The 18,985-nt window shown below is 46.6% G+C and overlaps 1 protein-coding gene across 1 annotated transcript; it reads left to right on the top strand.

Annotated features, from left to right (window-relative positions):
* Positions 1-7,305: 7,305 nt before the first annotated feature.
* On the top strand, positions 7,306-7,683 carry LOC135384646 (uncharacterized). Its single transcript, XM_064613839.1, has one exon. It carries the CDS (start codon positions 7,306-7,308, stop codon positions 7,681-7,683), a length of 378 nt encoding a protein of 125 aa, XP_064469909.1.
* Positions 7,684-18,985: the final 11,302 nt, after the last annotated feature.

Raw genomic sequence — 18,985 nt, 5'->3', positions numbered from 1 at the left:
ATTGTGCACTGTTTATTCATAGATCGTCATGGTTTTCCGCAGATGTCATAATATGAAGCTCTGTACACAGTCTGCACAGTCAGTAGCGTCCGTCACCAGGAAAAGGTGAGGGGTTGACCCCCCTCCCCCCCCTCGAAAAAAGACGTGGAAAGTCCAATGAACCAAGCTCCACGCTTTCGTTACCTATATAGACCATTTCACTGTTTGCAAACAAACTGCGCGAACCGGAGGACCTACGGCGGTCAAAACAGGTTAACGTGCGCTGGCGCTACCTGGGGCTGTCAAAAGTGTATTTGCAAACAGCAGCTGTAACCGGAAGACCAACGAGACGCACATCCAGCTGTCGCGCGTTGGCGCACCCTGGCGTCGCGAAAGTGGTACTAAATGTCGCACTATTGTCGCTTCAGAGTATATCGACACTGAGATCCAAGGGAGAGTAGGAGCGCCATCTTGTTTCCGCACCACACCGGTTCCATCCCCAGTTGAAGACCAAAGACGGCTAACATAGTGCTTGCTGAGGGATAGAGAAGCGTGTAGACTGTTGTGCGATAATCCATGTACTGCCGTAAACCTTGATGAGCTGCTCGCAAGAGAAAGGAACATTTCACCTACGCACGATAGACTGCACTCTGAGGTGCGCGTGCGCGTGGCGCGGAAACAAGATGGCACATACTTGATCTTGGAACTCTGGCTGCGTTCCAATACCTCGCGCCCGCGAAGCCGCCTGACTAGTCAGCTGAGTAGACCCCTTTGCTTGTCACTATTGGAACAGACTTGCCTAGCCGAGGCGCCTGTGGCGCCATCTCGTTGTTCACGGAAGAAATGCGTACCGCGCAAGCGCAGCAGGACTGGAATGCGCTAAGTTTTAGGACATTGTGTATAAACTGTCACCTTCACAACTAAACATGTGTTGCAACTCTCTACGCAGTTTTAAAAAACATACCACTATGTGCAACTTTACATTTAAAGCCAGCAGAAACAGCGGGCACGTTGGTACCGTCAACGCGCGTCTCCATCCCGGCTGTCAGATGGTCAGGCGTATAACTACCCTAGTAGCACAAAACGTCGCGGAAACGTCTTTATTTGGTCAAATTAGGGTAGAAGACGATCAGGACGTCAACGCGACGTCTAGAAGCCGTAATTTATAGTATGTTTATAAGACGCGCCGATTTAACGTTTATAATACGTCTTCGGCGTCTCTGTTGAAGAGATATCCTAAAGGAAGACCTCCCGTAAACGTCTTCCGTTCACGTTTGCAAGAAGTACCGAGTTTCCGTTTATAATACGTCTTCGCCAACTGTGTTCAAGACGTATCTTAGACGAGGACGATTTGTGTGCACTGAATAAGTTTACTTTCGGTGGACCTACTGACTGTCTCAAACCAAAAGCAGTAGGAAACACAGGCGTTGAGTTGACGGTGAGTTAATACTCCCAGAAATTTCCCACTTCAGTGTTGTTTGTGTGCGTAATTGAAATAAACTTAGACACTTCACCCTCCATTTTGACTCAGAGGCGAGCACGGCTATCGTGTTTACGGGAGTTTTTAAGACGAGCAATGTATAGTATCTGTTTTCCCTTTGCGAGGGAATAGACCACCTCTACGCTCTGGTTCCCCTACGTGTAACGCCGTGGAGGGAGCCTGCTGTTCTTACGGTGGGAGGACCTCTGCTAACGCGGTCCACCGCGGTGAACCGCGTCTTCGATTTTGGCCAAAATGCCACGTGGCAGTGCTGCTTGCTGTTCTACTTGGAGAAACAGAAAATGGAACGTGTGGTGACGGTGACTGAGGTTGAAAAATGAAAAAAGGGGCAGATCTCCGGAAAACGGTACCCGGTGGATATCCACAGGGCTGAATTTTCTCACATTCCAATTAGTGTTCTAAACATTTTTTGAACGTCTTCAAGACGGCCACAAACACGTCTTCAAGACTCGGGAAAGCGTCAACTTATCCGGGGGTAGAAGACGTTATGTAGATCAGATTGAAGACGTCTCCAAGATGAAAATGTGGTTGTGGCTAGACCTTTCCTCGACGTTTACAAAACGATTTGTGCTACTAGGGTAGACAGCATCGATGCGCACTAGGCGGTAGCCGACTGAATAGCGGACTTGGCGAGATTTGGAACGAGACTTAACATGGCGGCACTTCCGGTTAGACCACTATGCAGCCGACTAACCGGGGTATTGGAACGCAGCCTCTGTGTCGCGATACTCTGATGCGAAGCGTGATGATTCCAACCTGTATCGCAGAGCGGCAAATTTTCTGAGTACAGTATGAGATAGTCCCCTCCATAAATGCGTCTTTTGGATGCAGTGGATTGTACGGCAGATATAGGCCCGGTTTCACCAACGCTGGTGAATGAATTAATGAAACTTTACTGGCTCAACAACTTAACTTTCAACAGAAATCAAGGATCGCTAAAACTTAACACTGACTTTTTTTTTTTTGCAGCATCAGTGACTTGATGGATGTCTCAGTGACAATAACTACCCTTGGTGAAGCAGAGCTAAGGGTTAAATTTAAGCTGAGGAACCGCTGGCCTTGGGTTGGTCAAAGCGGGCCACTATAGCTCGTCCATGGTGTGCATGCATGCAGGACGATACCGTAAACGCTTCTTTCGGTTCTGCACTACAAACGTATACCCCAATGACACCGTATCTCTCGCTGTGGGAAGAGAAGGATGTTCTGTTTTCGTGGTGTGTAACTCCAATCCGCCCCCCTCCAAAAAAGAGCGGGGTTGCCCTGATATGTTTGAACTTCTTTGGCAAGGACTGAGCAATTTTTACATCTCGGAATGAAGTTTAAACTCGGATTTTTCTGCATGCAGTCCTATGGAGTACGGACCACGTGTCGTAGCAATAAAAACAGCGCCTTACAGTTTATTTTGGCTACCAGGACTTCGCGAAGCACGATCTGCTAAACACACATCTTACACATTAGACGCACTCATGCAGGGTGTCTGCAGATAAAGTTGCTCCACATTTATGCACCTAACGCGTTGCCTGCTTACCGTACCACCACCACCAACAACAACAATAATAATTAAAATTCGCGGCAACCAAACTCTGCGGGAACAAAAATAGCCAAGTTCACGTGGCTACATTTTTTTGTTGCGCAGAGTTCAGTTGCCACATTTTTTTTTTTTTTCATCACATAAATGCGTTGTGGTGCGCCACCGCGGATTACGTGCGTACATGAGGGGCTACTTTATCTGTACACACCCGGTAGACTTCACACACAAATCTACACATACTTTATTGCCCTGTTCTTATGGCTGCGATAACGCTTCACTGTGCTACAAGATTGAGTACGTGGCGCCATCTGTGAGTGATCACGAGAAGTACAAGGGAGGCAATGCTTCAATGTGGCAACAGCAAGCAGGTGGTCGCAGCTCCAAAAATGCTTACATGCGGCCCATAATGTGAAAAGCTTGAATCTGGGCTAAACTGGAGAGACTGGACAAACACACAACTCAACCAGACTCAGAGATATTTCACATCGATGAGTTTGTCCACCAGTTTGCCTGCATCTATGCCATGCAGTCATATGCATTTGGGGAAAAGAAATTGCTGCCGTTGTATGGCACAATAACGGATATGAGCAACCATTTGACTTAAAAAATGGCGGCGCCATCTTCCTTTTCAAATCTAGCTTCTTTGCTCAAAACAGCAAAATGTTAACCAAGACTTTCCTTTCTTTCTCTCTTTTTTCGTACGCAACATGTCATAGTTTTTCCAAAAGTGTTCCACTGCCGGCAGCACGGAATGCCAGCAAAAATAAGTGCAAGCCAATTCAAGCGCCAGGTAATTTCCCGCGGATAAGTGAAGCAATAGACCTCTACCAGAGAAACGTGATCATTACGTTGGTAGACAGACAGAAAGTGAATGAAATCGAAGGGGAGGGCTGGGTTCCACGAATGGACACGTGTTCGCTGCCTCCTATTGAAAGGAAAGCAGGACCTAAAGTCGCGTTCCTTTCAGGGACCATCGTAATCCCCTCAAGACCGTGGCTTTCATCGAGCGCGACCTTGTTCGTCTGTAGCTTCAAGCGTAGTTCAACTCTACCAAACTGGTGGCGCTGTCGAACGCTATGACGTCATTTCTTTACAAACAGAGAGCGGCCTATTCAACCCACGAAAAGTCAGCTGACCCTTCGTTTTAGTTCAACATACTTTTAGCTTGTTCGTGCGTGTCAGACCACCCACGAAGAAGTAAAGAACGACAATGTATTCGATTCGACTTCCGAATCGAATCCCAAATTCTACGTTCGAATCATAGCAATTGGAGTAGATTTACACGTTTATATTCGAATTTCAAATCGATGTTTGCTCCAAACCGAATATATTCGAATATAGTTCGGAAATTGCACACGTAAGGCGGAAAATGGCACAACAGAGGGCGCAAAAGTAAGCGCTACTTTGTATAGTGATCCGCATGAATATATCGGGACCAGGGGAAAAAAATGTCCCCCGGAAGAAATGTCCAAGGAAAAATTTCCCTGGAAAAAATGTCCCCTGAGGAACATCCACTGTTGGTATGGACTTGTTGATTTTGGACGTCGACTTTTTACTGGGACAGTGTGAATATACGAATTTTTCGAACACCGAAGCGAGTAGCCGTACGTTAAGTTCGATTTTCAAATCAATTATGTAATTCAACGTTTGAATTCCGAGTCGAGTTGATGTTTCTTCCAAACCGAATGTATTTTTATAATCCCGAAGCTGCACTCGTAAGGCCAGCTAGCACAGGGAGGGCATAAAACAAAGTCAGCTCTACTTCATATTCTGATATCCGTATGCGTATCTCACCCGTATCTGATATCCGCACACTTGTGCGATTTGCGGGTAAAATCTCAGTGTCACTGCTGGTTGCGGGTAAAATGCTGGTGTATCGCTGTATCCGCAACGCATCCGCGGGTAGTGCAGGCAAGCCCGCATTACGCGTGCTAAGCTAACCTTTTGCCACCCTATCTTACTAATTAATTTTGACATTTTTCCCAGTTATCATTCAGAAAAATACCTGCAAGAGTAAACTTTCTCGTATATACCATGGTTATTTATTTGACCATTCACCTGAGCACTTTTGGCGAAGCCGACAAGGTCGACATTGAACAGTACACGAAACAGCATGCTCTCGTGTAATTGCTCTCTTTCAACTCAACTCTATCCGGCAGCACACGAGCTGATCATATCACAATATCACGGTCAGATTTGACTAGCTTTTACCATCGTAGAACGTGAAGAAAAACAATGTGCAAGTTTCCGGCGATGCAGAATAAAAAATAACAAAGACGGTTAAGAGCATCAACTGTTTACTATATATACACATTAAAAACAAGGCTTTCGTGCAGTAAGGAGGCACTTCTTCAGGTTCCATCGAGACTTTCGTGCGTCTTGTACTGCATGAAAGTATTGTTTTTAATGTGTATATAGTAAACAGTTGATGCTCTTAACCAGAGTTGTACACGTTACTCGAAAAAAGTAATTGATTACAGTTACTGTTACTGCTGCACGAAAAGTAATTCTGTACCGTTACAAATTACTTCATCAAAAATTTAATACGCTACCGATTAAAAATGTAACGCGTTACTTTTCCCGTTACTTTTAAATTGTGGGCCATAGCAAAGCCAACAAGCCTGCAGTGAATGCAACCATGCAGCTCTTGTTGCAAATTCTAATATGAGACACCAACATACATGATAAGTGAAATTCACAAATACATTTGAAAGCAACATACAAAACACATACACGCGTTTATTACAGATTTATACATACATTTAAAACAACATCGAAACTTCGGCTTCTTTTGTTACTGTTGTTATGTTCAGCCCCCACAATTTATCAATACAGTCACCTATTTTACTGTTGCTCTAGTAGGTCGCGGTTGTAATATTATCATATCATCATATTATCGCGGTTGTATCATATTACTGTGGTAATAACGTGTGTGTATAACAGGTGTGGACTAGAGACGGCTGTCACAGTGACCTCTGCGTCATTGTTTCAGTCGAACTGGTGGTGGAACAGAAGAACAGATTGGCTTGCTAAAAAGGGGTTGCCATTGTTGACAGAAGGTTAAAGAAGTAATCAATTACTCAGTAATTGATTACCGTAAATTGTAATAGGATTACTTGGAAAATTACTTGCTCACAAAATTAATTGATTACGTTAAAAAATTACTGACAAAAGTAATTGATTACTAGTAACGTAACGCGTTACGTACAACTCTGCTCTTAACCATGTTATTTTTTATTTAGCTTTTACCATGTCAGTTTTCCCATGCCGGCCCTAAAAACAGAACTTCACGGCAGGACACGCTCAGAACACAACGTCACTCACAATGATGTCGATTTTCTCTTATGATTCGTTCCGCAGTTTAGCTGTTTGTGAGTAGAAATGCAGTGACGCTGCGGGTGCCCCCACTGAGTCCGCAGGTACGAATTTACATACATAGAGGATGGAACATTAGAAAGAAGTTTATGTATCTGTTCGTCGATTTCCTTCAACCTATACTAAATCTTTTCGTCTTTCTCTAAGTATTTCATCGAAAGCATCGATGCCGCAAATAGATATGGATGGACCGTAGCTGCAGACATCTCGGTAATCAGCACGTCAGCGTACTCATCGTCAGCCTCATATGAGCCTTTGAAAATGTATTATCCCCACGTGCAACACAAGGAATTGCAACTTTGCGGGACATAAACCCTGACACATATCCCGGCAAGTATCCACGTTGACTTCCCATAAGAGAACGTGGTTGGGACGCATATTTCGCGGTAAAACACGTATCACGCGCTCGCATTATCACTGTCGTTTCTCATCGCAATGTTTGCTGACTATCAGCGTTAAAGGTTTCTCGGCACGCTATCGCGTACCGGTACAAGGACTTCCAACGGCGTCCAAAGTCAACAAACACACCTACGCCTCCGCGGTCACGAGACACAGACGCGTCGACGCACGCAGTTGAGTCCTTTTTTGACGCCGGCGCCAAACAAAACAATGGCGCCGGTGGCGCCGCGGAAGTTTCTTGTCTGCCCGCGGAGTGGCGCGCTAACCTTCAAAAAGCCTCCTCGCTCTCTACTGTAAGGCACCCAATGGGAATCGCATATTTGTCTCCCCTCTCTCAACACTTTTGGCGGCCCGCACGCGCTTGGATTCCTTGGCTCGCTGCCAGTTCTGCCGCAGCTGTCACGTGACGTGCTCCAGTAGCCCGTTTAACCGGACGCTCTCCTCCATACATCTCATTCATTCTGCAGTCGCCGTCACAGTCGTTCTTTCTGCGTTCCGACTTGCTCGAAATCATCCAGCCATGGCTTTTATGATGCCTGTTGTCAAAAACGACTACAATATCTACCAGCAAAACGGGACTAAGACACGCAGAACATCATCCTGCAGCATCAACAGTCGTGCGTCCCGCAGTGGACAGGCTTCGGGTCAGACCAGTTTATCATGTTCACCCGGTAGCGACGTCGAAGAACGCCTTCGTGCCGTGGAGTCCGAGCGAGGGACGAGAAGAACGTCCCGCTGTTCGGACGTTGTGGTTCCTCCAACACCGAGATCAGCATCTCAGTCATCGTTATACCGGAAGTTCCACACCCGCCTTGTGGACAAGCTCCGTAAGACTCTGCGATCCAAGGATGATTCCGTGGTGGTCGTCGAGCCCAAGAAAGTGGAAGGACTTTCGTGATGATGATCGCTGCACAGTGTAGGACTGTGATTCCTTCATGTTTCCGTTTGGGACCAGCTGGTGCTTATGTTTCACGTAATGTGAGCGCTTCTGTACATAAATGTATATATTGTTATAATTTGTAGCGTTCCGCCTGGCGAGGAGCGACCCATTTTTGCAGACAAAGGATGCTGCAAAGGATATCATGCAACGTTACTGGATTGTACGCCAAGCTTTGGATGTTTGCTATGTTTTTAGTCGAGAAACACGTGTGGCTAGTCGCACAGACCTTGTGTTCACTATTGTGTATCTATAATTTATGCAGTTCACAACACGCGCTGTTTAGTCGCGTAATTTTGCTATGACCACGAAAGTGAGATAATTCATACCATGTGGAGAATAAATTCATGCATCAGTACTTTATCGCACTGGTGTTAAACCTGAGTTCGGTCTCTTGTTGTTTTCCCTGCCTTTCTGACAGCTTGACATGTGGGTGTTGTGACTCAAGACTCGTCAGACGATTAGATAAGATACCCCGGCCTACAAGTGTCGCCGGATTCGCAAAGGGGGAAAAAATCGATGAATGACTCAAGGACGCGCCGTGCCACGTCGGGTGTCTGGTGGAAAATTCCCGACACGGCGCGCCTTCGCTCCGATTGGTCCAAGTGTACCGCGCCCTTCCCCACGTGACCTGACGCGCAACTAAAGCGAGGGGCGAAGCGGGAAAAGGCGCCAGGATTGTGCGGCATCCGCGCCGCCGTCCTCTGATATGGACAACGAACTCTTTCTATTTTTAGACCAGACTTACTATAAAATCGATTATCCTACTTGTATATCGACGAAGTACAGAACAAAACAGAACGCAGAAGACAACCCTTCGAACACACATGAAGACATTCCCTTGGAAATGGAAAATAAAGATCCAGTTTAAAATAAAATTGCAAAAATTATAATGCAATGCACGTGGGTGATGTGTAGAGACTTGTGCCTCCAGGCATCTAATCTGCGCGTGTTGTTTCAGCTCAAATTGAGAGTTGGGCATGATTGGAACATCACTGAGGTTATTAACCGAGTACATGGCCACACACTTCGAAGCGGTGAGGCGTGATGCCTGCCAGAATAAGGAGACAACAAAATTCGTATTTTAGTCACAGCCGGGCCGTTTCACCTTTCAAACGATGAAGATGAGCTCTGAAGTGACAGGAATTTCCCAGTCTTCCTTCTAATCTCGACCCAGCGAGACAAACGAGGTGTTGGGAGGTTATTAATATAACAGATATTCCGCCGGTGTTATGAAGTGGCGAAAACTTCGCAGACAAATGTTGGCGTAAGGGAGGGCCAGGGACGAAAGAAAAGGCTAACGTCACACGATCAATGAACGCGTCACGTTGGCATGGCAACGGATGTTTAGGTGGTGGCCTTCTTCCTGGACCTCTCTTCGTGTCTACCCAACAAAACAAAAGAGGGGTTCACGACGGCGCTGCCGTGTCTGGCTTGAATATTTACGTAATACCAGACTGTTTACAAACATATCTAATAATATCACGCTAAGACTGGCGAAGAGCAATAAACGCACAAAACATGTATTGAAACTACCGACTCAAACCAAAACTGCACGTCTTTCACAAGTAGCAAAGTTTTAAGATTTCAAGTAAAGTTTAAAGGAAGCTTGTTAAAAGCTGCTTCATATACCTGTAAACAGAATTGTATGTTGAAACATTTACAATATGAGTGTTATTGAACAGGAAGCTTGTCCTGTTGCTTCTTGTTTGTCGTTGCCTTCTCTCAGTCTCAAAGAATGCCATCATCTCCAGATTATCACCAGCTCGCTTATTGCATCCTACTTTTATGTTCCACTTGAACCCATATTTCTTCTTTGTTTTTATGTTCGCAACATGAGACTTGTGACTTGTCCTGTTGCTTCTTGTTCGTCGTTGTCTTCCCTCAATCTCAAGGAATGTCATCATCTCCATGCATGTTATTGCCACAATGGATTCACTCGGACACACAAAAGTCAGCTCTGAAGAAACTGGAAGTTTTCACATCAGTTTTCACTGGAAATGACTGTTTTGCAATAACCTTCATAACTGGGATTGTATTGTAGTTGTGGCGTTAGTACATGTAGTTAGTAGTAGCGTGTGGTGGGTCACCAGGCAGCATGCTCTCGAGACGTTACTTTAAAATCACGGCGACCGTCCCAATAAACACAGAAGTTCATTTGGTAATTCTATTAAATGCAACTCTCGATGACGTGACTACTAAAGGCCGCCAGTGTCACGTTCTGATTATCAGCTGCGGTTACGCATTAGTCCATTCCTTCCAATGGACCTGTTCCGAGTAAGCCTATGCGCATCCTCAGCCACGGCTGCCGTGTTTAGGTAATCGGTGTCAAGGCTGCGCAGACGTTCGAGGATGACACTTGACGACGCTTTGTAGTCGCAATCAGTACAATACGCTTTCACTCTTTCCGCATTCTTTTTGCAATCTTCTTTCGCTACTTTCCCACGCGACGCGCTAGTCCGAAAAGTGCCTCATTTGGGGGAGGGGATATATTTATTAGAACAAAAGAGGAAAAAATAGGAGGAAAGGTCAAGGTCAAACGGGACGTCGGCTTGTTATTCCGCAAAGAAAAAGAAAAATATATAAAAGAAGAATAAAATAAATAAAAAGAATATGACCTTTTGCATTCCGACGCCAGGGGCGACACGTACATGGCAATGGTCCATTCATATTCGATTAACGCTTGCACTTTTTTTTTTTTTCATAGTTGCCAGTAACTAGAGATTTTCGGTGCAAGCCCCAAGCGTGTTGAACTTCATTTGTACTAGGATGGCTGGTTGATGTTCTATCAGCCAAGCCCTCTATCAGCCCACAACAACAACTTCATCCACATTTATCCACTATCTACTATCAGTCTATCTATCCACTATCAGTCCACATTCACCAAGACAACCGCGAATTACCAAACAAGAGCGCTTCCGCTTTCTGGACTGCGCCGCTTGGAGTAGCACCCTCCATATATTCCTTTAACGGAAGAGCTTGCGAATTTGGTAGGGCGTTAGTTTGAAGTTCACAACTACATTGCATTCAATTTGTTACATGCCAGGTCACATACCCGGACTGAAATACCAGATCCGCCAAAAATTGCGACTTCCCCTCCCGTTGGTCGTTGCCAATGCGTTGCGCAGCTGGTTTCTACGTCATTATCGCCTTTCTTCGACATTTTCCTCTCCCCTATTCAGTTTTTACCCGTTCGCTGTCTCTTTGTTTTGTTCGTATCGGATACCTGGCATGAGTCAAACGTTGCGCTTCTCTTTGCAATGACCGTCTCCAGAATCCAGGGATTCCTTGACGCACGAAGATAACTTCAGGAGAAGGAAGTATACTATCTCGCACAGTTTCCACATAGCGACGCTTTGCGACCTTGTTTGGCAACATTGAGGCCTTTCCATGTTGTCGTCTGCAATGCTGTTGGAGTTCACTAGCCGTGCATCATGCGGGAAGCTCGAAGCGCTACAATAACAACAACTATTTTTAAGATGATGAACGGGGAGTTTCAGCGCCAGGGGCGATACTGTACCCCATTGCTGATGGTGCGGTGGGGAATGGAATAATGAGCCCCTACACAGTAAGGTTCGAAGTCTTATGGTGTCCAAAAATGTCAAAGAGGCTTGGAGGGCACAGCGTTGGTGGGCTGGATTTGGCCAGGGACCAAGCAATTTTGAGAGAAAGGGGGGTGGGTGGCGGTTCAGGAAGGTTGGTGTGTGGTTGGTAGCCCTACAATAAAGACAGCTTAGTGGATCCTTCACATTCGTGACCCCTTTGTGGTCTTCACTGATCGCTCCGCTCCGCACTTCACTACCGCCCATCTTGGCTTTATTCGGGCGGTACAATCGCATATTGTGAGGTGACCTGTGTTCGAATCTCGGCACCGGTTGTGCTGTCTGTGTGTGTTTCCTGGGAACGCACAGCGGGGCGACATAAAGGCATAAAACAACAAACGGAGTCGCTGTCCAACGAAGTTATGTTATGTCTTTGTTTCGCCCCAATGTGCAGTATCAGTAGTTTATCCAGAACCGCAAGCTCTGGGGTGGGTGGGGGGGGGGGGGGGGGGTCGCAAAATATTGGAGTTGTGGTTACACTGTAACAGGAAGAAAAGTTAGGGGGTGTTGCCAAACATTCAGAGGGAGGGGGGAGTCTGGATAAACCACTGTGCACTGGCACCAGCCAGCCCACTATGTTCTTCAGTTTCCTAGGAGTGCCTGAGGCGTTGTAAGGCAAATGTAGATTGCTGGGCAAGGATGCGACACCAACGAACAACCGCATACCGAAATTTATGTACTTTGTTTTGTTCGTGCGTGCGTGTTTATGAGGGAAGGCGGCGTGGTAAGCACCAATTTGTCGAGTTATTCAAGGCATGATCACGTGGATAGACGTTCGGACATGTTCGGTCATGTCGTGTGGAACGTGTACCGCGGTGAAAATAACACATTAATCAATTATCGATCCCGGCTGAGGGCGCCAGCTAGCCGCTCGCTCATTAGCATAGTTGTCTCGCGACGTAAAGCTACGAATTATCAACTATCAAGATTGTCAAGAAATTATTGTTTATTAATCGGACGCCGCGTAAGAATGAAGAGAGACAGACCAGGAACGAATACGTTTTCTCGCAACGCTAATTGCGTATGGTGTCAGCGACACATAAAAACGCTGAAAAGCGCCTTGATGAAACCATGTCGAGATGTTTAGACGATCAGACATACTTCAGAGCGGCGTGTGAAGTGGAATTCCATAATCCACGTGTGCATGGCTTGCAGGCGCTCGGAACGAGGCGCATTTTTCTTGCAGCCTTGGCGTTGCTGTAGTCGTGCACGGAGCCACGTTTCCAATGGCGGCGGAAATACGATGACGTTCGCAAACACATGTGCGGGAGTCGGCAGGAGAAGCGCGTCCAGACGCGGGCGCGACACGTTGCAGGTTTCTTCGAAGCATAACGCTCAAACCGCGAACGAAAAATTGAATTGGTAGAAAATAAGCGGTTGCGAAATATCTTGCTGTAGTAACACACCTCTGATGCACGAGCGAAACTGCTTCTTCAAAGACCTACATATTCACTTCTTCAAAGGGGTGTACCGTGGAATAAACCGTTAAGAATAACACGTTTATAAACTTGCCAATCACAATCTATTCTTGTCAAAATAAATCGTCGTTATGCCTAGGTGTTGCCTCTGTCCTGCATTAATACATTAGCGGGACGATTTTCTATACATTAAATGCACGATATTAACGTCTTCATTCACCTGATTGATAGATTTGTAAAAGAAAAAAAATGGAGATATTAGTCCCGAGCCACTCGGGACTGACTACTCCAGGACGCGTTATTCAGAAAAGAAAGGGAAACTACACAAATATATACACTTTGAAACGGAATGGATGAGAACATCACCACAAAACTTGGCACCAAAAGCAACAGTGTAGGAGAGTCCACGTGCGAAATCTCAATGCAGAAAAAACAAAGAGCGTCACAAAGTGTCCAAAGAGGTGAATGAAGACAATTCCTCGTCTTCATTCAACTCTGTACCATAATTGACTATATTCTTTCAAATATAGCTGAGATAACCGAAATTTAAGGGAGTGCAGACGACGATGTGTATGAATACCGGCAGTGATGCACACATCCCAGCTCGGTGAACTCCGAAAGGACGTTGGCTCGGCCTAGGCTCAAATGTAATACATGTAGGCTTAATTCGTCCATCACGGGCTGGGACTGGGAGCAAGGCTATCCTTGTTGCCAGCTGTGCATCCCTTGCCAGCCCTTGTGCAGCCCTTGTTGCATCGCTGTTTATGTAAATAGCTAAGGTATATTATTTCCCGGAGCTGATGACGGATGTACAAAGCCCTAGCTCCCCGCCAATTAGAAAGCGTTGGTTTTTCGAATTATATTTGTACGACGTGAATATGTATTCACGACATGAATTATGAAACTTTAAGAAACTTATTTTTCAACATTTTATTTTTACATTTCAGCGTGACACCATTCGAAAAATAGCGTTACTCGACATGGGTTGCGTCTAATTCCAGAAATTAAGACGTTTTTATGCCATCAGGATCTGGAGTTGCTGACCGATCTTGAGATTAGAATTGTATTCTGCTGCGGGTCACGTGCGGATGTCAAATGCGAAAAATTGCACCGAACAGAGCGTCGTACTTTTTCGTAGAGAATAACAAGAAAAGTGAACGACGTGTTCTCATCTTGTTTCATTTTTCCTGGTGACGCAAACATGAGCTACCTCATTGTAGGGGGACGTCACAGAGGTGATCGAGGACTGTTCCGAGATGTGCGAAAACGTAATCAGCAAGTTTTCTTCTTCTTTTTTTTTTTTTCTCGAATCTGTGACTTGATCCCTTGGCAGTCCGGAAAGCGGAAGTCACTAATAGTGTACGTCACGGCAGCGAAATATTCGACTAAATTTGTTTGTAATTAGTTTTCTGGGAACCCCATTGAAACAATTTGCACGGTGGCTCTGAGCACAATCAGATAATATATGGGGTATATGTGAAAGCGTTTGCTTATCTTCGGTATTGGTTGGGTCTGTCGCCTTAGGTCTAGTTCACACGACCGTGGTTTGCCGTCTGTTTGCTTCGAAAATAGAACTGAAGGGCAATCGAGCCCGTTTCGACTCCGTGAAAAACGTTAGTGTAAAACCTGCTTAAATCGTCACAGTGCTTATTAGTTGTATAGTAATTCCGTGGCAGTGCGTTAATTTTGCTCACCTGAGGGTTTCTTTAACGTGCGCTGAAATCTCAACATATGGGCAGAAGACCGCGTGTCAAAACAACTTGTACGTCATCGATGGGTCCTTGGTGCGAAACGCAAGCGTACTCGTGCACACGTAGACTGCTTGTATAATCTGAGGACGCAGTTATAGTGTTCGATATACATCCACTGTTCCAGTGAGATTCGTTGATATAGGGCGGGTGCCTCAACTAATTTTATGCGTCCTCAGTCCTTGTGGCGCGCTGCGCGACTCTTCCACGAAATGTCAGTAAAGCTATATAAGTCGTCGATGAAGCATCTGTGACATAATCAAAGAGCAAAGAAGACACGTCTCGTACAGAGTAGATGGGTGACATGAAGCGAAAAATTCGCTGAACGAGGAAACACTGGCAGCTTTCCCATCCGCAATTTCGCCAGACACGCACAAGCACGTTGTAGGACGTTCCACGAAATAACTGTCATAAGGCGTTGGCTGGACAGAATTCACGAATAAAGCAGACCACTGATTACGTGAACTGTTCAAGCGTCAGCGCATCGAGTGCGTTCCTGCCAGCACACTCCGTAACACATGGTTCACCAGGATGTTTCCGTCGTTGTTGACAGTAGTAGGTTGGCATCGGAGCGAGAGACAAACGCTCGTTGTTTTGAAAGATGTTTACTTTCGAGCTATGATAAGAGCGTTTTTAGACCCGAAGCGAATAGTTATGAAATATAATTTCAAGCTTTCGGCCCAAGACTTCCAGGAGGTGCCGGGAATGAGGTCCCGAATACGTCCTTGAGAACCCCGCTCGTCGTGCGCAAGCGTGCGTGCCTCCATTTCTCTGTGGTGCGCCTATAGCACTGTTTCCTTATACATTGATGTACGCTGAGTGCATTACAGTTTTTGTAACCGAACCGTTTGCATATACAGCATACATGCGGACAGAGGTGGATCTGGGATCTTCCTCCCTTGGACAGTATCCTACTACACTACCTAAATCAACTGAAACTCTATGTAACGACAAAATTTGAATTGAAAGGGGGGTCAGGACATATACACCATGTACATGGTATGTGCATACGGATGCGCACAGCACTCACTTTGTGCACACACACTGTACACATCCTATTGCGGAGTTGTCAGACTTACAGTTGCAGATTCCGAACAATTCGAATATATTCGATTTGAAAGATACTCTACTTCAGTGATCTGAAAATTCGAATCGAATACACAGTTATTCGTCTCATTAGTTGGTTTGTTGGTCCATGGAGTTCTCTTGCGGAGCCCCCCCTCGATGGCGTTCTCCTGAAGAACTACCGGCACGTTGCTTGTGGGGTGGGGTTGGTCATGCGTCCTGGTCCGACTTCACACGGAACTGTGCCGGCATTTTCTGGCTAGGAAAAACACCCATCCAGTGCGCTTGTGGCTCGAGCGTCCAACAAGCGTAAGGATCCAATCGGGTCACGTGACACCGTGAACAAGTATCCAACGTGAAGATGGGTCCAAGAAGAGACGGAAGATCCAATGGGAACAAGGATCTAACGGGAGGAAGGATACCATGCGAGACGAAGGATCCAATGATAGATAACAACAATAATAAATGGTAAAGTAGAGAGCTCCGACATAACCTAACAAAATTTACTTAGAAGTTTCGTCCCTCATGAGATAGACATCGTTAGTGCCGTGCCATGCGAGAGTTCAATAGTTCACAATGTCGGCCCCTCTTACATTTGGAATATTTTTGCAGTAATAAATGGGTCGACCCTGCCTCATATACAGGGTGCAGTGTCCTCTGCCTAAGTATTGCAGAAACAATAACTTGAAAAGCGACCTCCCGTATCGTTTCCCTTCCTCCCTTCTGCTTAGTTTGGTTGTGGTGGTCGGCTTGTGCGTATCTGCCGTTTCTCTGTGGATTCCAACTGGGGTGCCCCGACGTATTTGCCCTCCCACAATAGCACCCACGACATCATTCAGTACCAAAGCAGGAGATGGACGAATTCTGTACTGGAGTTTTCGTTCAAATCAAAGCATCCGAGAGACCCTTCAAACAGCTACTACCGGTGCATAGCATGCTACAAGGCCAGCAAACCTGCCAGGGAGGAAGGAGAGCGATGCCCGGTTGCCCACCTCACAGTTAAGAACGGGGTGTTGGTCACGGACCCTGACAATCCGAGGACACCGCACAGCTGCACACCACAAGAGGATGCCACAGCTTCTCAAGTTCTGGGCAACAGGTATCTGTATGAAGTTCGGACAGAAATTCGACGAAATCGAAAGCGGCCCCGTCAGGCGTACGACGAAGCGTTGTCGGCCGTTGACGTCCGCTTTTCAGATTGTGACACCAACGTCCGGCAAGATATCAAAGACAGTATGACGACGGGCTACGGCTTCGGTTCCAAGCGGACTTTGTGCTCGGTGATGGAAATTACAAGTACAGCTCGCGGGAGTTCCACTACCCTGGTCAGCTCTACACGCTCCACGTCCTGGTTGAGGGCGAGGCCCATCCCGTCCTGTATGCTCTCATGCAAGCATGCGACGTGGCGATCTACAAAAAGCTGTTTACGACACTCAAGAATGCGCTTGAGCAAACGTTTGGAAGGACCGGTGGGCTCCAAACAGCAACTTGGCTCTTCGATTTTGAATGCGCCGCTATTCAGGCTGCCAAGAACATGTTTGGAAGCAAGCGGGGTTCATTAATGGTGAGTATGCAATTCACACCTGACTTCTTTTAACCTACGATAACCTTCAATGTGACCCCTCGCCAGCAGCCTAACGTATCTTAATATTTCCAGGTCAGAGGATGTGTCTTTCACTTTGCTAAGACCGTGAACCAAAAACGTGACCAACTGGGCTTGACAACCCTTTGCAAGAGCAACCCTGCTGTAAACGAATGGCTCCGCCGCATTCGGCACATCCCGTTTGTGCCTGAGGTTTTCCGTCTGAGATTTGCCAAGCACCTCATCCAAGCAAGACCAGCGTCTACACCCATAGAAGAAGCCAAGTTGAACAGTTTTGCACGGTATTTCGAATCCTTATCTGGGTGGAAAATATCATCATACGCGGCGACACCTGGGGTCAGTACGGCAATATACAGGACCCAGGACGACCAATTACGTCGAGGGCTGGCACAACAGCCTACACAGCCGCCTGCCGAATCGCCACCAAACCCTTACAGAGTTCATACAGTGGCTACAGGTATCGCAGCATGCTACGCAGAACCGGATCCATGCCCTTTTTCGCGACCCCATGGCCGTCGCAAGGCAGCCCTCCCAAGAAATCCTGGAGAGAAACACCAAGCTGTCATCAGAAATGGCGATGTTCGGGTCGTGGCTGGAGAACTACCAAGCAACTTTCAGTGATGTTCTGAGATACCTGGATCGTATAGCCGCAATAGGAGTCTTACCGTCCCAGACGTATAGTGTTGTCCCTTTCCGCACTATTTTGTTTATAGTCGAAATAAATGCACAGATATTTCGCATTTCGGCACCAAGTTTCGTCGTTTCGGCACCAACACTACCTGTTTGTAAACAAACGACGTCATAGTGTTCGACAGCGCGACGGATTTGGTAGAGTTGAACTACGTTCAAAGCTAGTGGCGAACAAGGTCGCGGCCGAAAGCCACGGTGTTGAGGGGATTACGATGGGATCCGGACATTTTGGTGCGAAACGTTGCTGAGGGGTCCCGGAAAAATGGTCACGGGAAGGGCTGTCACAATGTCGACATATCGTAATAAAACAAAGGGTAGAGGGTGGTTGGCATCGGAAGTAGTGTTGTCAAGAAATTTGGTTTACATAGAGAAGAACGTGCTTTATGTATTTTTTGTGCACTACTATATCCATATAAATAATATCCATACGTACCTCACGAACCTTGGGATGGACCTTTCACCCGAAAAGTGTGTTGAGCTCCCTTTCACGCGCAAAGCTATGGCCAATTTCCCTCTTTGGCTTGGTACAAAGAAGCTTGAGCCGGTACGCTTCCACCGCTTCCTTGGCGTGGTAATCGACTCCGATTTGCGCTGGGCTCGGCACATTAAACACATTGAAACTAAACTGCAGCGATGGCTCCCCGCAATTCAACATCTTTCTGGCTCAGGATGGGTCTGTGATCAGCGTTCCCTGCTCGCGGTTCACGCGGCATTGGTGAATGCGACTGTGCTTTACAGCCTTCCTATTCTGCACAGGATATCAACAACTTGATTAAATACACTTCGGTCCGTGTTTGCTCGAAGCTTTCGTCGATGCCTCGGAGTTCCAAGAGTGGCTGAAACACGGCAAGTGCTGGCTGAAGCTGGTGTGCTCCCGATTGAGGTTCTCCGTGAACGGAAAACGGCTCGGCACTACCTTCGTTTGCGTGCTCACATTCCCCGCCACCCGCTCCTCAGGAAAATTCGATACCGCCCTGAAAGCGACTCCTATCGAGTAGCGCAGAGGACACGCCAAACTCTCACTGGCTTCATAACTAAGGGCACTATACCGCCGGAAGCCCCCTGGTCTCTACCGGTACCACACACTTTTGTACGCCTCCCAAACCTTCTGGAAAGAGATCAGGTCCCCCCTCAAGT

This window comes from Ornithodoros turicata, chromosome 2 (genome assembly GCF_037126465.1).
Source record: "Ornithodoros turicata isolate Travis chromosome 2, ASM3712646v1, whole genome shotgun sequence".
In the NCBI taxonomy this organism is placed as follows: domain Eukaryota; kingdom Metazoa; phylum Arthropoda; class Arachnida; order Ixodida; family Argasidae; genus Ornithodoros; species Ornithodoros turicata.
This window is presented reverse-complemented; position numbering and strand designations above follow the sequence as displayed.

Coding starts and splice junctions, on each gene's coding strand:
- LOC135384646 (XM_064613839.1), top strand. CDS start 7,306: ATGGCTTTTATGATGCCTGTTGTCAAAAACGACTACAATATCTACCAG.